Source organism: Ailuropoda melanoleuca, chromosome 2 (genome assembly GCF_002007445.2).
Source record: "Ailuropoda melanoleuca isolate Jingjing chromosome 2, ASM200744v2, whole genome shotgun sequence".
Classification (NCBI taxonomy): Eukaryota; Metazoa; Chordata; class Mammalia; order Carnivora; family Ursidae; genus Ailuropoda; species Ailuropoda melanoleuca.
In genome coordinates, this window is record NC_048219.1 from 191967664 (window position 1) to 191994318 (window position 26655).

General features: G+C 47.9%; 1 protein-coding gene across 5 annotated transcripts in view; it reads left to right on the forward strand.

Annotated features, from left to right (window-relative positions):
• Positions 1-26655, forward strand: part of DIS3L2 (DIS3 like 3'-5' exoribonuclease 2) — a 344092-nt gene that overhangs the window by 277606 nt on the left and 39831 nt on the right. For all 5 annotated transcript variants that reach the window (XR_004623668.1, XR_004623670.1, XR_004623669.1 and 2 more), the window contains exon 14: positions 23841-23920. Coding sequence is in view for 1 of the 5 variants with exons in the window: in XM_002917970.4 (XP_002918016.1) it covers positions 23841-23920 (80 nt within the window). In the remaining 4 variants the exon portion in view is untranslated. The remainder of the gene's footprint in view (positions 1-23840; positions 23921-26655) is intronic.

Consider the following 26655-nt stretch of genomic DNA (forward strand, 5'->3'; position numbering starts at 1 on the left):
TTGTCCCACTGCCTTGTCATTTTCCATTTTCTCCCCTGTCTCCTTCCCTAAGAATGACTTCCTGAAGGGTAAGGACAGCGTCTTGTTCATCTCTGTATCTCCACCCCCTGCACAGTGCTTGTTTTTAACCAGACATTTCAAGGCCTCTGAGCATCTCTGTGCATATTGGTCTTTTTAAAAAGAGGAAAGCGGTTGTCATCTGGGCAAGGGACTGTAGCTCCAGAAGAGAGGGGTGCTTACGTAAGCGAATTAAATGCACATTATAAATCAGAGGTTTCCTCCCCTCTTTGAATAGAAGGGTTGGGTGTTTGATTCCTTGCCAAGGCATCCAGGGTTTAGAACAGGGTGTAATGAGGACGTTCTCAAGGTGGAGCTGCCTGGACAGGTGTGAAGAGGCAGGAAGCTTTGGCCCCCCGGGGGGCTGGCAGTACTTCTGAGGCGTCCGGAGCACTTCTGTGTTCACCTCTGTGTCCTCAGACCAGGGAGCCTGTGTCCTGAGAGGGCCTGGCAGAAGAGGCCCTCCAGGGAAAGGCAGAGACCCCCAGTGTGCCACCCTGGGAACAGAGATGTTCAGGCTTGTCAGAGACCTGTCTTGCCAGCGTGGAAAGGTGGGCACAGCACCAGATCCCCCCACCCCCACCTGCCTTTCACAAAGACTCCCTCTGGGGTGAGCTGATCTCAGCTGCTATCCCCCACCCACATGATAAAATGGAAATGATGTGTATACCGCAATGGGATCCCTAGTCTCTGCTCCCACTGTGATTTCTGATCGGAGCCTGGTTTTGCTGCTCATGGAAATGATTTGCACAAGACAGAGGTCCCATGTTAGTTGCTGCTGGGCTGTCTGAGAAGAGTAGATAACTCACATCACAGTTGGAGTTGAGAGTGTGCCCAGATGACTCAGAACTTAAGTCCGTAGCATTTCCAGGGGGCAGAGAAGGAGGCAAAGGGCTCTCACGCTGACGAGATGATCTATAAGAAACTTCTGGGTGTCGAGCAGGGCAGCGGCCGGCATCCCTTTTCCTCTCTGAGATGCAAGAGTTTCAGGTTAGTGGCCTCGACAGACAGAAGAGACTTGGCTCCTCCAGGGGCTCTGTTTTTCGGGTAATTGTACTCATGATTAGGAAGTGCTTGGACTCTCCCCTTTCTATTTCCGGGACACTCTGCACGTCCTCACCCTGCCCCCATGTCACACCCCACGTCACTCGAATGTGAGCCAAGCGGCTACATAAGAGACGTGGAATCCTTTGACGTTAGTAAAACCTGCACTGGGGAAAGGGAACCCTTGCAGCTGACCCTTAGATTTTACCGTGACTGCTTCTCAGGGCTGGCCCAATTGATTTCGGTTTCCATGGTCCACGGAGCCTTGGGGCCTCTGCTCCCGTTCACTTTCTGCCCTAAACTCTGCTGCCGGATTGAGTCCCCACAAACGCTGCTTTCACCTGTCACTCAAGGACCTGCAGTGTCCTGAAACAAATTTCAGGGACCAATAAGGTTTCTATAGATATTCCAGGACAAGATATAGGATTGCTAGGTCTTAATTTTGCCCAGCAAGGACATTGTCTTAAAAAGCTAGTTACCATCTACTGTTGTCATGATTTTATAAATGAAAACATTTTAGCACCAAAATGAGGGAAAGACGTATTTTATAGCATGAAGCGGTCTTTCCCATTGACTTGGTTGAGCTTTGTGGGAAACCTCTTTCTCATGTTGTTCATCTCAGGCCAGCCTTTGGGAAGGACTGGATTGCTCCATCAGAGCCAAGCGCGTCCTGACTCTGGAGCCCCTCTGTGGTATGGCCTGTGTTTGATGCTCCCTGTGTCCCACCAACCCATCAACTTCCTCATCCTTCCCTGCCTTCACAGAGCCTGGGCCTCCACCTGCTGGCCCCAGTCCCACACGTCTCCTTCCTCCAGAAGCCTGCTCTAAATGGGCCTCCTCCTCCCCCACTTCTTCGCTAGAAGAAGTGATGCAGCACTTCCATGAGTTTTCATTCATTTCATATTATTATTTTATTTCTTTATTACCCTCGTCTCCCTCCTTGCCTGCATTCCTGAGTGTCAGCTGTGGAGAAGGCAAATATCTTGGGGCAACTTCCTACCCGCAGATCTGTGCTGTTGGCACCCAAGAGGCGTGCCGCAGGGAGCTCACAGCACCCTGATTGTCCATTTTACATCAAGTCTGGAGCTTGAAGAGAGAGTTCCGTTATTCCTCAAGGAATTCCCACATTTTTAAAGAACAGCATTATTGTGACACTGGTTTATAGCACCTCTTCCATTCCCATTTTAAATGGCACGTGGCAGATGTTTTTAAACTAAAGAGAATTTAAGAGCTTTAAAAGTATTTTGTAACTTGATCCCTTTTGACTTATCTTTTTAATTNGAAGGATCGTTCTGATTGTGTGTGTGCACGTGTGCAGAGCTACCAGTGATCACTACAGGTGACAGTTTCATATGGTTCACATGGATTCACTGATGGCTGACCCAGGCCAGAAGTGGAAGCCAGAGTCCACTTCAGTGTCGTGTTTTGTGCATCCTGGGCGGCTTCCTGGAGGCAGCATGTTGGGAGACTCTGAGGCAGGATTTAGTCCAGGCAGAATACAAAGTGTCATGAGCAGGTGGCGGCTGCCGTGGGCCCGGAAGCAGCTTGTGTTCTGTTCACGCGGCCCGGAGGAGCAACGTGTGTGGCTGGCGTTTGTTACCCTTTCCGAGCCCCATTTTTTTTTTTTAAAGATTTTATTTATTTATTTGACAGAGATAGAGACAGCCAGTGAGAGAGGGAACACAAGCAGGGGGAGTGGGAGAGGAAGAAGCAGGCTCATAGCAGAGGAGCCTGATGTGGGGCTCGATCCCATGACGCCGGGATCACGCCCTGAGCCAAAGGCAGACGCTTAACCGCTGTGCCACCCAGGCGCCCCCCTCCCTGGTTTTTGATGTAAAGTTCAATGATTCATTAGTTGCGTATAATGCCCAGTGCACCCTGCAACACGTGCCCTCCTTACTACCCATCACCAGCCTATCCCATTCCCCCACCCCCCTCCCCTCTGAAGCCCTCAGTTTGTTTCTCAGAGTTGAAGGGGCCACTTTAAAAGTCAATTAGAGACAAGGTCAATCTGTTTTTTAAAGTTTCCTCCTGTAAAAAAATAGAAATTAGCAATGTGCTATAAGAAAAACGCTGAAAATAAATTAGAAATTCTTTAATTGCCCCTTGAATTGTGACCCCCTGGGGTAAAGGAAATCTGCCTGAGTAGAAAGAAATGAGCCAGGCCCCAAAGGGCAATACCCAGGGAGGGAATCCCAGCAGGTTTCTTATCTGCTTGTCAGCATTAAATTGGCAAGCTCCTAAATAAGAAAATTTGCTCATGAATAACAGTCCACTGGGTTTGAAGTACATATGAACAGGGAGCCATTACTGAGCTCTGAGAACACGTGCTTGGCTGTGGGGCAGTTTGAAACTGATTTGCTACCATCACTTTCCTTCTGTAAGTAACAAGGAGCTGTCCCCTTCTGTTCTCCCAGCCTCCACCCCAGCCAGGTACTGGGACCAAGCTCGAGGGCTCGCCTACCTCCCTGGCTGGCCTGTGGGGACACACTCCTGAGTTCAAGCAGAGCGGGAGCAAAGCTCTGGGCTTCTCCCTTTCCTCCGCCTGTCTGGCCACCCAGCTTCCTGGCTTGGATGCCTGACTCCTTGTTGCACTTCTCGGTTCCTGTGGAGATCTGTCCTGATTGCCCAGAGGCCTAGCTTTGAACTTCTCTCTAGTATAAGCTTCTGCTCCAGACTGGCCCAGGCCCAGATCCCGTTCTCTCCTTGCCACCAGCTACAAGTCAGTGAAGACTTACAGAGCAGACCCTGCACTGGTCCGCCTGGACTCTGACCCTGACTCTTGAGCTTAGCTGTGCGACTTTATGTTTTCTGTTCTTCAGTTTCCTAAGATAATAAGGAGTAAAATGAGATAACATATTCCCGAGCTAATCATAAAATAGAGATAATGTGGGGCACCTGGCTGGCTCAGTCAGTAGAGTGCGTGACTGCTGATCTCGGGGTTGTAAGTTCGAGCCCCGTGTTGGGTACAGAGATCACTTAAAAATAAAATCTTAGAAAAAAAAAGTGGAGATGATGTTCCTGAGACAACCATCGGTAAAATGGAGATAATCATAGTACCTATGCCATCGGGGTACTGTTAGGTGACTCGTACCCATGAAATGCTTAGAACAGTGCCTGACACAGAGCAACAGATGGCTGTTAGCTGTGTGGCCAGATGCTGAGAAAGACCCCACTTCTGTCCTCACGGAAGAGCCGCCTCTGGCAGGGCTGCCGTGGGGCCATGGGGGTCACCGGCAGCCATGGCCTGGAAAGACTTCCCCTCATTTGCGATCCTTCAGTTGGGTCTGGACAGAGAGGAGAGGGTTTGAAACAGAGGTGCAGGAGTGAGGATGGGTCCTCTCCTACCGCTCCACTGGAAGGAGTGGTCCAGTTTGGCTGTTGGGGGCAGGGAGGGGGAGCGCAGCAGCCGGAGGTCAGACTAGAGCAAGAGTTCAGGCACTCGGGAGTTGGTACAGGACTCCCAAACTGGGGACACCTTGCGGGGTTTGTGAGCCCCAAAGGAAAGGAGGTGGAATGCCCATCCTACTCCATGTCGCTCAAAGAAAGGCAGAATATTTCACAGTGTATGTAACCCTTCCCCAATGTTGGTACAGTTAGGCTGCTTTTAGCTTTTGCTATTATTAATGGCACTGCTATTAATATTCTGCATAAAATTAAAAAATCATTTTGGATTATTTCCTTAAGAATACGTTCTTGGAATGACTGGTTTGAAAGGAATTCACTTTTTTTCTGTAATACTTTTCCCTTTTTGATTACCTTATTATTTTCTTAGAAAAGTAATACTTGTCTTATAAAAATTTAGAGATTAACAAGTAAGGCCCGTATAGGCATCGGTCACCCATGACCTAGTCATAACATTTTTCTATGTATCCTAAAGAGTGTACATTTTTAAAGCTTTTGATACAAACTGCCAGATAATTCTCCAGAAAGGTTAAGCTAATTTAGGCTTTCCCCAGCAGGAACAATAGTGTATTGTCATTGCCTCTCACCAAATGGAGAGTTTGTGGGTTTTATTTAATCTTCGTTATTATGATACGTTGAAAATGGTGTTTTATTATTGTTTTGACTTGCATTTGTTTTACTGCTTGTGGGCTTGATCAACTCCCGAGTCCTCTCTTTGCCATTTCTATAAAAGGGCAGATTTTATATACAATCACTAGGAACTCCTAACACCTTCAGTACTACACCCACCAGCCACATTTTTAGCCAGAATTACTTTTTTCCCTAGTAAGGTATAATTTACATACAGTAAAATTTCTTTTTTCTTTTCTTTTTTTTAGTTCTATCACCCCAGAAAATTTCTACTTTCCCCTTTGTACTCACGCTGTCTCCCTTACCCTCAGCCCCGGATAGCCACTGATCTTTTTTCTGTGCCTGTTGTTCTGCCTTTTCCAGAATGTCATACAGATGGAATCCTACCATTGGTCGCTTTTTGAGTCCACCTTCTTTCACTCAGCGTCATGCATGTGAGGGTTACCATGTGGTTGGGAGTATCAGTGGTCATTCCCTTTTGGTGTAGAGCAGCGCTCCATAATGTATTAGGTGGCCCACAGTTAGTTTATCCATTTACCAGTTGAAGGATATCTGGCTTGTTTCCAGCTTGGGGCAATTATAGAATAATGGTGCCATAAACACCTACAGGCTTTAGCGTGATGGTTAAGTTGTCATTTCACTGGGTAAATACCTAGAAGGGGGAATTGCTAGATCATATGGCAAGTGTCTATTTAACTTTATTTAAAAACTGCCAAACAAGGGGCACCTGGGTGGCTCAGTCAGTTGAGTGTCCAACTCTTGATTTCAGCTCACGTCATGATCAGGTCGTGAGATCGAACCCCGTGTCAGGCTCTGCGCTGGGCAAAGATCCTGCTTAATATTTTCTGTCTCCTTCTCCCCCTCCCCACTTCCCTCCCTCTCAAACCCCCCCAGCCCCCACCAAAAAAACTGCCAAACTGTTTTCTAGGCGGGGCTATACCGATGTGTGAGAGTTTTAGTTTCATTACGTGCCTACCAGTACTAGGTATTGTCAGGTTTTTGTCAGATTGTTTTGTTTTGGTTTTTAGCCATGTTAATAGGTGTGTAGAAGTATTTCATTGGTGGTTTTAATTTGTATTTCCCTACTAACTAATGATGTTAAACATGCTTTCATGTGCGTATTTGCTGTCTGCATATCTTTTTTAATGAAATGACTGTTCATATCTTTCACCCATTTTTTAATTGGGTGGTTTAGTTTCTTATTACTAACTTTTGAGAGTTCTTTTTATATCCTGGACATAAATCCTCTATCAGGTATGTGATTTACAAATATTTTATCCGGGTCTTTGGCTTGTCTTTGCATTCTCTTATTTCTTTACTCTCTCTGTGAAGAGCAGAAGCTGTAAATGTTGATGAAGTCCAGTGTATTGAATTTTTCTTTCACTGATTTTGCTTTTGGTGTCCTAAGAAATGTCTTACTAACCCAAGGTCATAAAGATTTTTCCCTGTTTCTTTTGGAAATTTTATAGTCTTAAGATTTACATTTTGGTTCTTCCTTCTTTTTAAAACACTTATTTCCTGGGCCCAGTTATTTTGAACACAGTTCCAATAACTGACAGACATGTAACTGAGCACAGTTGGGATGGGGTCATCCTGAGAGCTTTGCCAGGCATGGTACCCACCAAGAACCATCTGGAAAGAAGGTGCGAGCATCAGAAGCTGCCTCAGGAGTGGCTTTTGAACAGATATGAAGCTTCTGTGGCTAAAGATTTGGCATAAAAGCTTAGATTTTATCTTCTTAAAGGAGGGTGCAGATGATAAGAGAAAAACCTGTAAATTTTCTAGATAAATCCTTCTGACTGCTGCACAAAGTCGGGTTGGTAAATGGTGCCAGGCACAGGACTTTGTCGATTACATGCAAACACCCATGTCAGTGAGTCACCCAATCATGCTTTAATCTCATAACCAAGAGGCTTTTAAAAATTATAGTCAACAAGGCAGCTTGCTAGTTATAACTGCCGTTGGAATTGGGTTTTCCTTAGAACAGCTGGAGTGTAATTTGGTGGGAAGAAAGCCTAATGTGGGTGAGAGGCCAAAGATTGCTTGCCTGGGAAGGATGTGCAGCTAACATTTGATAGAAATCTGTGAAATGACCAACCTCAGCCAAGCTAAGTAGAGGCCTGCCATCTTTCATCCATGGGAAAATACACTGCAGCAAAAGTATTCAGAAAACAACATCGATTATCAACTTTGTATCAGTCACCACAGGACAGGTAAGACATGGCCCTGTCTCTGAGAAACACATGGTTCAGAGTGTGCTTCGTACTGGGTTGCAGAATATGGGAGAAGATTCCTGTTCTAGTAAAGGAGAGCAATGGAGAGTCGGCTGGGGATGGTTTCTTCAAGGATGTTCCAGGCAGAACAGTGCAGGGGTTTGGTATGTTCTGAGAGGTGCAGACCATTGTTATGGCTGGTCTTAGGAAGGGCTCACAGTGGCAGTGGGGGATGGAGATATGACAAGGGCCAATCTTGGAGGACCTTTTTTCCTCTGCCCTGAAATAAGAGTGCTTTCTTGATTTCATCGTAGTGTCATTGAAGCATTTCACATATGGGAATGATGGGATGGGATTTTCTTTTAAAAGGATCTCTCTGGCAGCTCTGTAGAGCATGAATTAGAAGGGGTCAAGGTGGACCTCAATCAAGCCACTTAGATGGCTGCAGCAGGAATCCACGTGAGACCCTCTGGGGCCCTAAGCTGAGGTCACACAGTTGACAGAGGGCACAGATGAGAAAGATACTGACGGTGAAATCAGACCCCAAAAAGGGAGAGGGTGCACCTAGATACTCCTAGGTTTCTGACTGGGCAGCCAGGTGGTTGTGATGCCACCCAGGAGAACCCCCCATCACCCCGGGGGGGGGAAGAGCAGGCATCAGTCAGGGACCCCCTGAGCTTGAGGTGCTTTGGACAGTCCACCCACAGAGCAGCCAGCCAAGCAAGTCCAGTGTGCCTTTACTTGCCCTGTTCAAGGTAAGTCAGTGTTCCTGGAAGCAGCAGAAACATGTGTGCCTTCCAAAATACAGTAAGCGGGCCTGGAACACAATATGATGTCTAGTGAGCAAGCCTTGGTGAGCACATTGCAGGCATTGAGGAACGGCACGGGGCACACCACCAAAAGCTTCTATCCCCCCACCCAGAGCCTAGATGCCACACGAAGTCTTCCCCTCAGCATGGAGCTGGAAGAAAGCAGCCATCATTAGCTCTTGTCGTCCCTCCCTCCCTCCTTCCCTCCTTCTCTCTCTTCCCAGCTGAGCTCTTCTCATTTGTTTAAAAAAAAAAAAAAAGTGAATTCACTCCCAGTCCCTTTGAAACCCAACATGTCAGTGATAGATGAGGCAGTATTCTTTAACTTCAAAGGAGAAAAAGTGAGTGAGTGAATGCAGGCCAGGGGAGTTGAAAAGTCCAAGGGAACAGGAGACACATGGGGTGACCCCGCCATCAGGAGGAGCGCCCTTGATCCCACCCCTGCTGGTGCCATGCAAAGGCACAGACAATGCCACTTTCAGTAAATCATGAAGGATCCTGAATACCCGTTTTTGTCCATTTTCAATGGGCCTTGGGCATATTGCTTAAGATATAGCCAGCCATTTGTGCTGGGTTCCCAGCTACTCAAAGGCTCAAAGTCAAGTGCTCTCTGGACTATATAATGGAGTCTTTGCATATGTGATTTTTGGGGGAGATTTTTTTTTTTCAGATTTCCATGGCTAGTCATAGTAAGGGTGACCTTGTGGGTAGTGTGGGCCATTGTCGTCCATCTCCCATCCAGCCTTTGAGTGATGCTGAGCTTTGTGGGGTATCCATGCAGCACCTAATTCAATCACACATCTGACCCCTGTCTCTCTTTGGCACCATCCCCTTCTCTGCACTCAATGTGCTGCCAGGGGCCTCTGCACAAACCCCGGCTGTCTTCTGGAGGCATTCTGTGCTAAACAGAGAGCTCTTGGCCATTTGTCCCGCTTTCAGAATTCTCGGCCCCCTGGTGAATCTGGCATGGGGAGTGGCTGCTCGTTCTCATGAGGGTGTGCGCCTGAAGATGCCTGTTGGCAGCGCCTTTTAAAAGTCCCCAGTTGTTTCGATGGTGGAGTCTTGGGAAGCAAAGGGAAGCATGACCTGGGGTCATTTAAGGGCTGGCGTGGTCACTTCCTTAATCGTCTGTGACCGTTAAGAGCCTGATTTTCTATAAAGAGGCGCAGAGGCTTCCTTGGCTTATTACTAATAATAACAAACAGCTAGAATTTATTGAGTGCCTGCCGCCTGCCAAGTGCTTTTCACATGTTACCTCATTTAATCCTTAAACCTTCTACCCATTTTTACAGACAAGAAGACTGAGATTTAGGGTAGGCGATTTGTCAAAAGTCGTATGCTAGAAGCGGCAGAGTGAGAATAGAAACTCTCCTTATTCTGCTTCATTCTTTCATTTCTCTTGTTGGCTGTCTTCGTTTTATGTTCTTTTACAGATCAAACAAATGGATCAAGTCATACTCTTAGGGTAACTTTGAAGAGCTCTCTTCAAATACTGTCTGATTCCATTTCCACAACATTCTCGAAATGACAAAATTACAGAGCTGGAGAACAGAGCAGTGTGGCCAAGAGGTTGAGATGGCGGCAGGGAGAGGAAGGTGGCGTGGTAAGGGAACAGTTCTCCATCCAAATGGCAGTAGCATTTCCACAGATCTACAGTGTGACCAAATGACACAGAACTAGGTGTGCATGCCGTGCCAGTGTCCGCCTCCTGGGCCTGATACCGTGTTGTAGTTATGTAGGCTGTAACCTTTGGTGGAAATCTGGTGAAGAGAACACAGGACCTCTCTGTACTAACTTTGCAGTTTCCGTAAATCTGTAATGATCACAACACAAAAAATGAGTTTTTCATTCAGTTGTGTGGCACACCGGCATAGCACCCAGGAAGGGCCAGGTCTCAGCTCGGGCCGCCTGCTGTCAGAAAGCAGTATGCACCAGAGAGCTGCCGGTGGCCTAGGAGGAGACACCAGCGGGAAGAGGGTCTGGGTGTGAGCCTCTGTCAGATGTCTTATGGGAAAGTGCTGAACTGGGAGTCAGGGCCCCTGGGCTCACGTCGCACGGTTGCAGCTGTGGGACCTGGGACAAGCTGTCCAACACCCGGCAGCCTCCATGCCCCAGCTATCAAGTAAGAATGGCCACAGCACCCACCTCTGAGGCTGTTAAGAGAATCCAGTGAGAGAACATATTAATGTGCTTGGCACAGAAGGTCTTATTGAGTAAGCTCGGTAAATCCTGACTATTTTTGTTACCATCATCAGTATTATTTTACCCTTTCCCAAGTTGTACCCGCTACTTCATCATCAGACCAATCTCATTCATAGTCACAGAACAGTGCATATTAATTCTTCATTTCACTGGTCGTGCTCATTTATTCCTCCCACAGTTATTTGTTGAGTACCTACTTCGCTGAAGACTGGTAGGTACTGGGGGTACAGTGATGGACATGACCCATGTGGTCTGTGCCCTAGGAGGGCTAAAGGTCCTGTGTTCTCCCGTTACCTGGAATTTTTCATCGGTGTTTTGCAAATCCTCTCTGTCCTGCTGGACTCACCTCCAGCCTCATGTAGGCCACTCTACCCACTCTACCAGATCCTTCTCTGAGCGCCGACAGCATTGGAGCCAGTGTGACTTAGTCATCTCTGCCAGCCGAGGCTGTCCTTTCTCCCCTGGGCCTCTCTGTGCCTGGCACAGTACCGAGCAACACGGACTGGGCTCGACAGGTGCTTGCTCACAGAATTGTGAAATGGATGGCCAGAAGGAACCAAAGAGAGTATCTCTTCTGAGGCTTTCATTTTGCAGAGGAAGTCATGGAGAGGGGCCCATGACTTTAAATAATAGGAATTGGCTATGTGAGTCCCCAACCCATTTTTTCAACAGCATAATAATAGGCCCTATATTAATCTTATTTTGTTGTTGTCTTGTTTTTCTCTCTATTCCTCCCATCCAGTATTTTGACTAGCCGACTGGTTTGAGAAGCCCTTGGCTCTACTTCTGGTCTTATTACTGACTAGCTATGAGACTGAACATGTCAACCAGAGGACAGGTTCATTGAACCGGAAAAGCAAAGCCAGACTGTCTCTCTCTCTCTTCCTCCCTTGTTTTCCCTTGAGTGGCCTTACCTGCCATGTCCAGTGTCCACACAGCCCACTGCTTCTGGAGGGCCCACTCAGGCATCTTCTTCCTTCAGCCTGGCTTCTCCACCTGAAACTGGGCAGCTCCATTTGCTCGGCCTCTCAGTCCAGCTTCTTGTCTTCAATTCTGCCCGACAGAGGAGGCCCCTACCTTGTTCTTTGGTTATGCCTTTGCCAGCGAGCCTCGGAAGACCGACACTCAGAGCACTGTGTACTGCCCCTGTGTCTGTTAGGATCTAGAGGAGAGAAGTCAATTGTTGCAGCCCCTGGCCTCCAACACGGTCCCCTGTTGGTGACAGAAGAAACAGCAGGTGTGGCCCAGTGGGAAATGCACTCTGGAGTTAGGTAGGTTTGGGTTCCCAGACAATGGATTTATATATTGCTGACTTCAGGGAGGCAGGTTCCCTAACACCCCTGAGCTTCTGTTTCTTCACCTTTAAAATAGGAGTGCCTGCACACACGAAGCTCTTGGCACCCTGTCTGGTTGCATATGGAAACTGTATTCCTCCTGCTAATTGCAGGGCGTCCTCTCACCTAGAAATCCTTTAGTTAACAAAGGCTTGTGGGAGACCACAGAGAGTCATCAATTGGGATTTCTCTATTGGAGCGTCCAGTCTAGCTGGGACGGCATGATAGTTAAATATACAACTACTGACGTGTTCCAGCTTGAGAAGAAATGAGAAGAATCAGACCATGGTAGAAGCAATTTTCTCGTATCCGGACCGTCAGAAGCCAGCCCTCTGCCGCGCTCTCGCAGGTCGTTGCGGCCTCTTCCTCTCCCAAGCAGGGATTAGCAGACAAGTCGTTGCCGGTGCGGAAGTGCTGGGCAGCCTGCGCCGTGAGGCCTGTCTGCCAACTTGGCAGGGCCAGGGAGGGGCATTGTGGCCCCTCCCCCCCCCCCGGCCGCCTGCTGTCTCTGTGGAGAGCAGCCCAAGGAGCCTGGGCACCAGAGAAGAACTGTCAGGGCTGCCCTGTGATGGCAGACCCTGGGTCCACACGCCACCGAGAGCAGCAGGGCTGCTGGAGCAGGGGGAAGCTTCAAAGCATCGAGTCCTCCTGCTGAGCACCCCGGGGGAGTCCCGCATGCTGAGGAGCGGCTCCCCAGATACTGCTCTGGGGAGGAAAGTGAACCCTAAGACTGTGGAAATGCCTCAGGTTTAAGAGGGATCACATTTGGAACCGTCCAGTCCCAGTCAGCTTGTCCCAGCGTGCTCTTGTTTCCATTTTGATCTCAGTTCATTACAAGAAATAACCCCAGGTCTTGTTCTCGAACAGAAACATTTATTGGCTGTTTGCCATAGGCGGGTGCTGTTCTCAGGTGGTTTTCCTCATTTAACTTTCACAAAAACCGTATGAAATTGATACTAGTATTATTCCTATTTTCCAGAGGAGGAAACCGAGACAGAAACAGGTAAAGTAACTCTGTGAGGGAATAAAGCTAGTAGGAAAAAAAAGAGTCAGGAGCCCAAACCAGACGGCCTGAGAAGGGGGCTGTGCTCTTTACCGTGCGGCCGGCTGCGCAGTGTTGGGGGGGCGGTCGTAGGTCCACCTTTTCACGAGTAGAATGACCTTCTTCCTGATCAGGTAAAGCCTGTATCCCAGCCTGGAGGGTTGCAGCAAAAGCATGAACTCTTAGACGTGCTGGAAAGAGAACTCATCCAGTCTAATGGGCAGAAAGTTAGAGCAGCAGAGGACCCCTAAGGTCCGTGCAGACTGTGAGAGCCACTGACTGCCCCCCCTTGAGCTCCATCCCACAGACCCTAGTGAGAGTATATAAGGGCTAGAGGGAGAACAACTATCTGCTTAATGAAAATGTTCCCCTAAGATTCTTGTGAAACTTATTTTTGTAACATTTAATATCATGTGTCGGTTCTTAAATGATTTTCAACTATGCGATGTTATCCAAGGATTCTCTGTTACCAAAGCTGACTTTTCAGTTAGCAAGGCAAACAAAGTCTGTCCATTTTCCTTCTTACTGGATCCTGGCCCTTGCTAGCACCCTCCACCTACCTCTGTCTGTAGTTCTGGTCTTTGCATTTCATCTCAGGGGCAAACTTCTTTCTGTACTGTCTTCAAACTTCACAACACCCAGGTGTTTGGTTTTTACCATCGGATGGTATCTATTAGATATGTTGTTTATAAATAAAACGGCTAAGATACTGATTATCTTGGATGAGAATAGGAACCTCAGGTACCCGCAGGTATGGGCCTCCTAGGTGTCCCTTCCAGATTGTTCTGAACAATCCAGTAAGTGTTGTCAGATCAACAGGTGTCTTATGACGAGATGGTGGTGGGCCATGATTCTTCTGCCAGGGGGTGCTGCTAAGCCCTCTCCTACAGGCAAAGCCAGGTTGCAGGAGCCAGGGAGAATGGCACATTAGCTGCCTGAGGACCAGAAATGACCTAGAATGTTGTCCCAGAATATCCAGACATTTGGCTCTGTCTGGGAGGAAGGAAGCAAATTAATATGGAATCGAGTCATGAACTTTGACAGTTGCTCTTGGCTACATAAGACAGTGATAGGCAAGAGAATTCTTCCCTGCCACTTCTCTGTCATCAAACAAAGATGTGAGCACTGGTCCTTCTGAAGTCTTCAGAGCTTCTCTTCTCCCAGATAGAGCAGGGATTATTATGGGTCCTTTATTCCAGTAAACCTAGAAAGTATCTCACACTCATCCATAAAACAAACCACAAGGATGACCATAGAGGAACTCAGCTCCATTTTACAGATGGAAAAGTTAAGGCCAGTAGAACCCAACCACCACCTCGGAGTCTGGGAGAGAACAGAGATGAGGCCAGAGCTGCTGGCTCCCAGGTTGGGGTTATATAACTCCCCGACTCCTCAAGTCCCTGGAAACTGAGGCCAATTCCCTGGAAGATCATTCTGTTCTCTCCTGTTTTTTCAAGAAGAGAGCCAGCTTGATCACTGGCTCTGAGGATTGTATGAGAATGTCCCGTTTTCTTTCTTCCATGAACTGAATGCCTACCGTCATCATTATTGTTTAATCAGGTTGTATTTGAACTTGCCTGGATCTCATGCTTTAAGTATGTTTGGCTTATATTTTGAAGACCCTTATTTTACCTATACATACCCTCTTCTGTTTCCAAAAAGGATTCGAGAAGACTTACAACAAAGGAAATAGTGAAATGAATACAGTAGAAAGACACAAAACCAGAACCACAGAAAGGAGGCAGAAATAAAATGACATCTGTAGGAGTGAGCATAGTTCCCATGACTGGGAACTGGGATCATATTTTCTGATTTCAATATCAGAAAAGCAGCAGTCCTGCTTTGGGGGAGGGATAGGGCCATGAGAATCATCCAGAATGCTCCAGCTGTGAGTGGGCTGAGCAGATGGGCTGCACGGGACACATGCACACTTGCTCACCACGCTTTGCAGCCACTGTTGTCATATTGCTCAGAAATTTGTTGAGCAAAAATGTGACCCAGTGACCAGTTAAGGCCTGATCAGGAAAGCTGGAGCAGGGGAATCCTGTTCTGCTAAGGGAGATGCTGGTCTCACCCCGTAGAAAAGGCAGAGGTGATGTGGGGCAGTGGCCACCAGAACTTTACTTCCCTGGCCTTGCTGGTGAGCAATGAAATAAGCCCCAGAAGAGGAGGCAGCATGACAGGCAGGCTGGAGAAGCCAGGGCTTTCCTCTCCTGGGAAAGGCTTGTTCACTGAAGCAAACCGAGCATGAAGCGACAGGCATGGGTTCCTTGCTGAAGAGCAGCCTTCCCTATGGGTTGACCAAAGCTCTGGAGACCGACAGTTTCTCTTCTGAGCAAGTAAAACCTCAGCATTGAAGAATCCTTGTCCTGTCATATTTAACTTTAATGAGAATAGAACGAGCCTCTGGAACAAGGTGCAGTGGAGTCAGGAGAAGTGGCCTTAAGTGAAAACACAGCTGTGGGGTTTACAGACGCCCCTGCAGGGAGGCGTCATTCAGTGGGGCGGCCAGCCTCGCCATAGACTTTCCAACACTAATGAATCGGGAACTCCATGCTGAACAGGATTTAGTTTGATGGGTCCCTGTGCCAGCAGATGGATGTATTTTTCTTGAAAGACCAAGGTGCCAGAAATCTCCATGATTACGTTACTGGAGCAAGGTTCTTTTTTGTGGTTTGGGAAGTTGAGCGTCAGGACTGCAGGATTCTCTTGCTCTTTCTCACTCTTATTTTTTCCAGGTCAGAACCAGAGCTTGGGGTGGGGAGGAAAATCCTGCTGAATGAGCAAGTTCTTTCTTAAAAAGCTCTCTCCAAGTCCAAAAAGACTTCAGTGGACTTAGGAGAAAGAAACTTAATACATTGCCATAGAATCATTGTGAACCAAGAGGAAGCCAAGTCCACAGCATCTTTGTCTTATAAAAGAAAGCAAAGAGGAGATGGAAAAAAAGAAATAATGCTTGGGAGATCCAAACCAAACAAGAAAAACTGAAGAAGAAAAACTAAAGATCACCTCGGAGAGCGTGAAGATTTCCTTCTAATAAGATTTTTCAATAACAAAACCAAGGCTCAGGTAGAAGTAACTTCTGTGCGTTGAAATTGCCATCAATGGCATGCCCGAAATGTTGGAAGTGTGATGGGATTTGCCACTTTGGGCTGACGGAAGACTTGGACACCCTGCAAGACCAGTGGACTGTGAAGGCAAGAGCCGACCATGCCGCGGCTGCAGGCTTCCCAGGCTGCTCCTTGACCTGCGTTTGAACCTCGGTCCTAATAGCTAGCAGATTGAAGGAGGCTCGCAGGCCTCCTGAAGAACCCATGTTGGTTTGAACTAGAGCGATCCTGGCTACAGAACCAGCACTCTGCTTTGACCGGCCACCTCCCTCCTGACTGCCCCTGCCCCCACCCCACCCCCTTGAGAGGGACTCAGAACCTGGCACCCAGGTCCCCACCTCGGTCACAAAGCAGCCTGCGAGGGCTGTCTGGGCCATGGTCAGAGATGCCCAGTTGCCCATCGGAGGTCATTTTGAAGCTTTTATGGACGAAATAGACAACTCCTAAGCTTCTTCATGTATTTCTTGCCCTCCGAAGGTCAGGCCAGGCATTCTCAAAAGCACCAGGAGCTCTGAGCTGATGTCTTCCTTAGCTGATGGCGTTTAATGCCAAGTGGCCTGTGCGTGATGTTCTCTAGGAACATGGCGGTTTGGAACTGTATACCCAAACCAATTGAAGCCTGACCTGCTCACTGGCCAAGGGGAATATCTGGCACGCCACCTTTAGCCCCCCTTTCCTGGCCCGTTCTGTTACTCTTTTTCAGTTATTCTTATGAATGTAATCTGGCCCATTGGCTTCACTGGATTGTCATACAAAATAAGGTCACATTTCCTTGATTCCATGGACCCCTCTGCTGCTTAGCCTGGGTCCACCTGGGGAGGCTTATGTGGTTCGGAACCGGTCACTCCTGTTGCTTCCTTGCTACCTACAAGAATCATGGCCCTGCAGCCTCCCTGGCCATCCCCCACCTCCAGAGCCCAGAGGGACTGAAGAAGGGCCTCTTGTAGGCCCAACAACCACAATGGGCCTGTAACCCACACTCTCACAGTGAATGGGGAAGGACTCTTCTCTCCCCATGGCCCTGGCCCCTTGAAGCCAGCCCAGTTCCTCATGTCCCACACTGCCAGGTTTCTAGGGCTCGACCTGGAGCAGGAGGGCTGGGTCTAAAGAGGTCCCAGCAGGAATCTCATACTGTGGTTCCCCAGCACCTGCCCTCCTCTTTGATCTAGCCTGAGCCCCTTAAAGTAAAAGGCTCTTCCATTTCCTGCCCAAGGGAGATTGGCCTGGCCTTTGTCCAGAGGAAGGCCTTGCCTCTAACTAGACTCATCTAAAGGCCTTTTTCCTCTGCTGGTGGAGGCTGACAGAGTGAGCTCCTTACTGCCTCTTGGGCCTCCTTTTCTTCTCACCTGCTGCTAGGGATGGGATGCAACTGGAAACCATCCTCCCCGGGGGAAAGGTTGAGTACTGGAGCTGCCTCTGGAAAAGGGAAAGATGGACCTCGTGAATTGTCGTAGTGACGGTCACTCCAAACTGGGCGACTCCACGGGTGGGTCCCTGCAGTGTTGACGTAGCCGGTAGGCCTGGCTGCTTCCTTGCTGCGCCAGGTTCATAGGACACAGTCAGGAGCTGTTCTTGAGTGAAAGACTGTGTGTATCTTCAAGGGCGCCGGCAAAACGGAAGCACCTGGGCACCAAGGAGATTTGAGCCATCACTTCTCATCTGGTGGCCATCACTGAGGGGCACAGAGGTGAGGCAGAACTTCTTCACTGAAGTGAGAGGAGGCAAAGCAAACTCAGGGATGAGACTGGGTGACTACAGATGTGTCCAGCCAGAATCAGAGCATGCCGAGCGGCGCAGAAACCTGCAGGAGCGAGGCTCTGCCTCTGTCATAGATGACTGCACAACTCTTAATAGGTAAACAAAATGCTCCAAATCTCTACTCAGCAGGTCAGCTCAGCGACATGTACTGAGCACCTGTTGTGGACAGTGCTGAGGGCACTGCGTGCCAAGGGTTCCCAGTGAAGGTGTCTGCCCTGAGCCCTTGGAATCACTGGGGGGAGAGGCCCTGCCTCCAGTTAGTTACCAGAGGAGGGAATGATGAGAGATTGACTTTCTCAGAGAGAAGCTCAAAGAACGCGTGGGGTCTTGCTTGGGTAGACAGGAAGGGCCCTCCTAGAAGCAGTCACTGCATAAGGAAGGGCCAGAGGTATAAAAGTACATGACATGATCCAAGCGGAGGGGGTGGGGGCACCCCTCCCTGTCGGGCAGGCTTATGTTTCTCCCTTAAGACTCCTGTCACCTACCCTGAGGTCCTCCCTGGTTGGCACCCTCTCCTCAGTGTGTGCCCCCCTCGCCATCCCTCTGTTACAGTCCATTTTTATTCATGTGAGCAGCCAACCCTCAGAGAGCCCAGGCTGTTTGACTCATTCATATACCTGTGGCAAATAGCAGGAAGCCATCGAAGGTATTTAAAGAAGGAAGTGTCATCGGGCTTGTGTTTTAGAAAGATAACTCAGCTGCATTGTGGCGTGTGGCACCAAGAAGTGGGTAGAACTATTACGTGTCTGTGACCTCAAGAGAAATGATGTCCAGTTACAGAAGAAGAGTAGACGTCTGGAAGGCCGGCAGGAGACCGGGCATGGCTCAACCAAGGCTCTGACTCTGCTCTTCTGTGGGTCATTAAAGGCTGCTACTTCTGTGAGCTGGCTTCCTTCTTAGGCTGAGAGCAAGGTAGTTGCAACAGCTCTGGCCCCTCATGCCCGGAAGCACTCTGCAAACATCTGCTCATTGGCTTCCGTTAGGTCACATGTCCTTTTCTGAACCAGTTCCTAGGGCCAGGAAATGCCAGGCACTGATTGGCTTGGGTTCCTGATCAGTTACTGAGAGGTTACTAAGGTTACTCTGAGGTTACCTTAGAACCATCAGGCCCAGCCCTGGAAGCTGGATCTGCTTCCCCCTGGATTCCGTGGCCTGCGTGGGAGGGTAACTGGCTGGATAAATGTAGGGTGTCATTGGGAAGGAGGAAAGGACTACTGGATAGGCATCTAGGTCTGCTGCATGGGCAGGTTGGACTCCTTCATTCATGTATTGAACCTTGCACATAGTAGGTTCCTACCAACACCCCTGCATGCCCATAGTGACACACTTTGTGGATTAGTTTGTCTGGGAAACATCATAGTATCATCCTGGGTGAATTTCAGACTTCTCATGGAGGATCTTTTCACCACAGCCTCCCAACTCTCCATTCCTTGACTTCTCCTCGAATCTTGAGACTGACTGCCCCATCACTCTCTGACCACAGCCTCCAGTGCCTCCCACCCCCTCATGCAGTGACTCTTACAGTTCCTCTCGTTGACCTCATGAACACTTAGGAGGCCGGTGTTGTCCAGTGGTTAGCAACGTGGCTCACACTTTAATTCTGCAACTGATTTGCTAATTTGGACTAAAAATGCTTAAAACTCCTATATAACAGATGGATAGGAACCAACCTCACAGGGCTGTTTAAACAGAGGATGAGGACTGATAACGTGCTCAGTAAATATTAGCTCCAAACAAGACATCTGTCCCCCAGATCTTTCTGTTTTCTTCCAATCAGACCCTTTCATTTTTATTTCTTGCCTGTTCCCCCTTAGAGTCTCTGGCCTGTCTGTTGCCAATATCATATCTCTACTCCCTAGCTCCATTATTCTTCCCTCAAACCTTCCTGGCAAATGCTCAGCTTTGGACCAACCTAACTTTCTTCATGCCAATGTCTAAGTTGCTAGAAAAAAAAAATCAACATCTGGGCAGATGTTTGCTACAGTAACTTCAGTTCCTGTGGCCTCAGCTGGACCGTTAATGCTCCCTGGCAATCCTCATGCTCTTCCCTGGTCAACGGTTTTTCCTGTTCTCCAAAGAAACAATTTCAAGCCTTCATCGCTTTCCTCCAACCTCCTTTCCTTCCCTCACCAAATCCTCCATTCCTTGTGGATTATTTGACCTCCTAATTCTCAGAAAAGAACAAAAATCGGACTGGAACATTCCAAACCACCACCATCCCCCATCCCGCTCCCCCCCCACACACCTCCGCCAAATCCACAGAGCTATCTGCATCCCTGCCCAGCCTTCGCTACTGCTACGGTGCAGGAAGGGTCACCCACTTGTGTGTTGGTTTCCAGTCCCTCTGGTCATCTCGGCCACCTTGACTCTTCAGTTACCTCCATCTCTCCAGTGTCTTCGAGTCTGCCCTCTGTAGTGCTTCTTTTATATCAGCATGTAAGCAGCCTGGTATCTTACAACACACTTTCCTTTAAGCCCACATCCTCCTGTCCGGTCCTGTCCTGTTCCAATCCATTCCTCTTGACTCTTCCCCACCCCCGTCTAATTTGCTAGAAGAGCTACATACGTTCATGATCCCCACTTCCCTACCTTCTACCCATTTTTCACCCATCACACCCTGGTCTCTTCTCTCACCACTCTCCTGAGAGTCCTTGTTGCTAAATCCAATGGACTCTTTGGTTTGGATGCTTGTTCATCTCTTACTTGACCTCTTAGAAGGATTTAATGCTGTTGACTGCTGCCTCCTTGAGATAAGTTCTCCTCTTGGCACCTGTAACATCCTAACTCAAAACTCCATTGCCCCTCCTCCTTAATCTCCACTGCCCTGCTCTGAAATCCAGCCATGCTATCAAACACCTCATTTTTACTCTACGTACTCTCTTGGGGTGTTCTCATCCACACCAGTGGCTTTAGTCACCATCTTACTTACCATTCAGAGGCTTCCAGATTTTGCACCTCCAGATAACAGTCTTGCCTATAAAATTCAGAATTGTTGATACAAGCTGCCTGCTGTTCATCTCCCCTAAGATGCCTCTCCAATACCTTAAAATCAGTACTCCCAAACTAAACTCAAGCTCTCCTTCCAAACCTGCCATTCTTCCTTGTTGCAATGAGTAGCAGCACCATTTGCCCTGCTGCCCAAGGCAGAGCACCTTAAACATTATCTTTTACACCTCCCTCCCTGGCAGGCTTCACATCCAGACCATCACTGAGTCCTCTAATTCCAGTGAGGTGGAAAGAGCATGGGTTTTAGCTGAAATTCTATTTGTGGTTTGGACAAATTACTTAACCTTTCTTAGCCTCAAGTTCCTCCCCTATAAAAAGGAAATCATAATATCTAATTCAGATGGTTGTGGTCGGGGTAAAGGAGAGCCTTTACTTGGTAGGCATTCAATAAATACGAGTTCTCCATTCAGTAAATATGAGTGCTCTTCTGTCCCATTCCCTCCCCTCACCCCCTTCACCACTTCTAATCTCTCACCTAAGTGTTGAATTGGTATTTACACAGTTTCTTGACCTCAAGAATGAACTTTCCCCTGATTCTTTCATGACTAAAGACTGTGGCTTGTAGCTCCTTGTACTTATCGTAAAGAATTTGGAAAATGTAAAGAAGGGAAAGGAACACCGTTGCCATCGTTCCTTCCAGTCTTTCTTCTATGCGGTCTTTGTTCTGTTTTACATAGTTTTCTTGGTATATCATCAAGTATGCATCCTGCTTTTTTCCGGCTAACCCAAATATTTTCCCAGATTAATCAAAATCCTTCAGAATCCGCTATTCTGCATGCGGCTGTGGTACAGTTTACCTAACCACTCTGCTATTGCTGGTCTTTTAGTCTTTCCAATAAACGATACTGAAGTGAACAGTTTCACAAAAAAAAAACTTTTCCCTTACATTTATGATAATTTTTCTAAGCCATAAATTCATAAATTACTGCACCAAAGGATTTGAAAATTTCTAACCAGAGCAGTCTTTGAAATGGACTAAGTGAATATAGGCCTGGCCTCAGCCACAAAGAGAGAGGTAAAGAAAAAACGGTATAGTTAATAGATTTTTTAAAACAATTATTTTCTGTTTTGCTGAAAGAGGGCTGGGAAGATCCAAGCAGGGCTCTGTAGGGAAAACATGCCTTTGACTTGAAGTTCCTGGCTTCATGATGGAGAAGAAGGGCTTGTTTCTGTTTTTGTATTTTCATCTGGGTCAGTAAGAGGACAAGCCATTCCTACAAGCTCTTTTCCCTCTCAGGAAGAGAAAACTCGTCCAGCATCTAATGATGCAGATCTGTGTTAACAGCCTTGCAGTTAAAAAAAAAAAAAAAAAAAAAAAAGTTGTAATAATGTACCCTCCTAATGTGCAGTTAATTTTAGTTAAAATTTCCCTGGCAATTTAAAAACCTGGTGAATTTGTAAATCTAGTATTGGCTCTAGGTTTAGAAATGTTAAAGCTGCCATAACCACCTCAGCTCTAGCAGGACACACACAACTTCCCTGAGCTCTGGCTTTCCTGCAACACAGAAGGAGTTCTGCACTCACCTGAGCGCTCCCCTCTGGAATCCAGAAAGAAGCCAAGGCCTCATTACCAGATTCTTGTTCCTGGTCGTCCCTAATCCGAGAAAGCTACTGAGTGCCTCAAGGTTAACATGTCCAAAATCAAACTTTTGGCTTTCCAGCCACCCCCAGATTCAGTCTTCCCACTCAGCAATGGAACCTACCTGATAGTTCAAATCAAAAACTTGAACTGTCTTGGATTTCTTTTTTTCCAGTCTCACCACTCCCTAACATGGAATCCATCAGCATATCCTGTCAACTCTGCTTCTAAAACTTTACTTCTTTTATTTTTCAAGTTTTTACTTAAAATTCTAGTTAGGGGTGCCTAACTCTTATTTTCGACTGGGATCACGATCTCAGAGTCATGAGACAGAGCCCTGCTTGGGGCTCCATGCTCAGTGTGGAGTCCTCTTGGGACTCTCTCTCCCTTTCCCTCTGCCCCTCCTCCCCCACCCCCATGCACTCTCTCTCTTAAATAAATAAAAAAAAATTTTTTTTAATAAATTTCTAGTTAACAGATAGTGTAGTATTAGTTTCAGGAGTAGAATTTGTGATTCATCACTTACGTATAATACCCAGTGCTCTCACAACAAGTGCCATCCTAATGCCCACCACCCGTCTAGCCCGTGCCCCTGCCCACCTCCGCTCCAGCAGCCCTTAGTTTGTTCTCTGCAGTTAAGAGTCGGTTTTGCTTTCTCTCTCTTTTTTCCCCTATGTTCATCTGCTTTGTTTCTTAAATTCCACGTATGAGTGAAATCATATGGTATTTCTAAGGTAGGTATTAAATTGTCCATTTCTCTCCCTCTCGCCACCCCCCCCATGCCCTCCTTCCCTGCTCTAGCCCCAGCCCCCATCACCTGCTAGACAGCCTCCTGCAGGGCTCCTGCTTCTGCTCTCATCCCTAGACCCTGTTCTCTACCCAGTAGCCAGAGGGATCTTGCTAAAACATAACTTTGATCATGTCATCCACTCATTCCTTACCAAAGGCTTTCCTTTGCTGTTAAGGTGAAGGTCAAAAATTCTAACATGGCCAGCCAGGTTCTACATGTTCTGCCCGGCCTCCCTCTCCAGCATCACTGCCCACCAAGTCCCCTGTAGCTACTGGGTTCCAGCTTACCAGCCACCCTCAGTTCCCAGACTCCTGCCTCAGGGCCTCCGTACATGCTGTGCTCTCTGCCAAGGAGAACCTTCCCCTCTCCCCGTCTTTGCCTCCTCCTTCCCTTATTCCCAGTCTGGATCAGGTTATATACTTGTGTAGAAATGCAGGGGTCTTTTTCCTGCTTCAGAGAACCTATTTTAATTAGAAGTTTTATATTCACTCATTCACTCATCCATGTGGGTACCTGATAGATATCTGTCTTTCCTACCAGACAGATCCATGAAGGAGGCCCCTCTCTGCTTCTCTATGCTGTTCTTTCCCCACCAGCTAGCTCAGTGCCTGGCACAAAGTAAGTGCCTAATAAGTCATTGGTTACATGCTGAATGAGTAAGTAGAGTCCCCGTAACAACCCCCACTGATGACAGTGTCCCTGTAAGACGTGGCTCTTCCCCGAGGTGGCAGGCCTGGGCTCTCCACAACATGTCAGCTGGAGGGAATGGGATTTTGCTTAACTTTTTCCTCATTTCAGCAGCCAGAATGAATAGCACATGCTGCCTAGACTTCAATATTTCTCTCTTCTCTTTTTCTGCAGCTAAAACTTGCTTTCACTCTGGATCATGAGACTGGACTGCCTCAAGGATGTCACATCTATGAGTACCGTGACAGCAACAAGTAAGCCCCTTGATGGGAAAGGAGGAGTGTCCCCTCACCTTGTCCTGCAGAGGGAGCACCTGTGTGCTCTCTCACAGTGGGCTTCTCTGACAAAGTCTTGTCAGGAAGGGAATCACACTTCGGGGGACTCTCCTGGAAAATAGCTGGCACAAAACTATTTCTCCTGTAAAATCTCTTTGGCTCCTAAATATAGGACTTGAAGTACCTGTATGGGTGGTATTATATATTCTGAAACAGACCTTCCTTTCCAGACTTCAGTTGTCCTCTAGGGGACCCCCCTAAGCCGCCCATCTCCAATGCCACGCTTGCTAGTTTGGTTCACTGTGTGACTTCGGCTTGTGCTGTTCTGTCTGACTGCACTTCCGGAAAGGCTTTGTTGCATTAGTCTGTCTCGTGAATTTTATAATCAGGGGATTCTGGGTACTTACAGAGATCCAAGTTGGTGATCTTATTAGAAAGGTGGCACCTGGCAGGCTGTTACAGCCGCTCTTTCCTTCACCACAGACTGCCTCCCTTGACTGTGTAGTTTTGTCTGTGACACAGCGAGTGCCCACTGATGGCAATGACAGTGGTGATGATGGGTGACGATGGCTACCAGTGAGCCCCCGCTGGGCGTCAGGCACACCCCTGGGGATGTTACGTTTATGATCCTCATAGCACTCTGAAGAGTTTTCTCCGTTGTTATCATGGGTGTATTTGCAGAAGCTGAAGTCTGGGGAATGTAAGTAACTTGCCCCAGCTCACTGGCCTTAGCCACGTGAGGAAGAGTCACTGTGATCACATTTGCTCTGAGAACAGATGAGCGACAGTTGTTGTCCCGCGTTGCTATTTTGAAAATCTCAGTCAGTGACAGGAACAGTCCCAACCTGGACTTGAGGATTGTTTAAATATGCACGCTACTTAATGGTACCCACTGGAAGGAATCCAATAAGCACATGCCAGTGGAACTGTCCTTTACATTGCAGAAGAAAAACTTCGCTCTTCCTGAAGAACTCCTGCTCTGGTGCAGTGGGGAAGATGGGTTACCGGGCGCCTTCATGACCAGAATCTCCATTCATATTACTTTCAAGGCATTACTCTTGTTTGTGATTTATCTTCAGAGGAGGCCATTGTGTACCCTCAGTTCCTACCAAAGTAGTCATTTTGGAAAGGTTGACCAAGCGCCCTTAACACCATCGTTTGTCCTCCTGGATGGCACTGTTCCTGGAAGTTCCTGGGTTTCCAGGCCGTTGTGTCAGAGATACCACTTCAGCGTCTCATCATGCTGAATTCAGCAGAGAAGTAGGGCTGGACTTCTCGGTTCCAGGGACTGGTGGGGACCGTTGAGTGAGCCCCTGGGGGCAGGCGCAAGCATCACTAGGGAGTCAGAGAAGCGTCAGCCGTAAGCTGCTTGTCCGTGCCACCCTGTGCTCCCTGGGTTGGTGCCTGCTGGCTGGCAGTGGATGGCAGCCCCACGCACACAGATTGTGGCAACAGAAACAGATCTTTCAGTCCAGGGGTGTTGACAGACTCCAATTCTGGCCTGACTCCCTGCTCTTTGGGGAAAAGGTTGGCAGCATTTTCATTCAGTGGGAGGATGACACTGGCCTTCCTTCTTTTAGGTTCATGTCTTCGCAGTTCAGAGGTGCGGTGACAACAACTTAGGTAATCTTTGGAGCTGAGAGGAGAAAATAGCCTAGCTCTGTTTCTTGGCCTGATCCCCAACTCCTATCATGTGATCAGAATAAGCAATGTAAGAGGAGAATTTAGGGGTTGTGAATATTGATAAGCTTTGGCCCCCAGAGACATGCCAAAGAAAGCATTTGTGTAGGAAACTGGATAGGAGCCACGATCTGGGAAACGATGGCAAGCAAACATCTCAGTGACACCCCTCTCTGCGGTTCTTTTTTGCTTGTCCTACTAGAGGCAGTCTTGGGGTTTGTTATCAACTTGCAGACAAATTTCTTAACCTCTAAGCCTCAAGTTTCTCCGTCTGTTAAGAACAGTGGGACTAATGATACCTTCTGCCCTAACTGGGGGGATGATGGTCCTGGGAATCGGAATAACATGTTATAGACATCATCACAGCCTAGCACATAAAGTGTCCATGGTGAGTGGTGATTGCCTCTCCTTCCCGGACAGAAAAATTACCGTGACTTCCATTCTGTTTTCCCAGTGCCGACAAGGCTGCACCCGTGAGCTGTGGCTGCAGCTAACGGAGTATGCGTAGGGAAGAGTCTGGCGCACGTGCCTTTGGCAGCCCTCAGCTGTGTGCGATGCCCTCTGTCTAAAGGCAGCCTCCTCTGCCCACGTGTGGATTGGGAAGCGAAGTGTGGAGAATCCCATGAGCTTGACTGTGACTTTCTGCTCTCCCCTGGGCTCTACCCTGTCTGTGGTCCTCTGTTCACTTTTAGGGTCGTTTCCCCCAGAGAGCCTGCATCCCAATAGCGGTGTAACAGTGGTGTTCGGGAAAGGAGGCTGTTTCGCCACAGGCCCTATGGCGTCCCTGTTGCCTCGGCCAAGTAACATGAATGCAAGAGCAGCGGAGCGAGAAGGTTCCGCATATGAAAGAAATTAGCTTGATCTCTGAGGATTCATTTGGTACGATTAATTATTGAAACCGCTACTTTTTTTTTTAATTTTATTTTATTATATTATGTTAATCACCATACAGTACATCCCCAGATTCCGATGTAAAGTTTGATGCTTCATTAGTTGCGTATAACACCCAGTGCACCATGCAATACGTGCCCTCC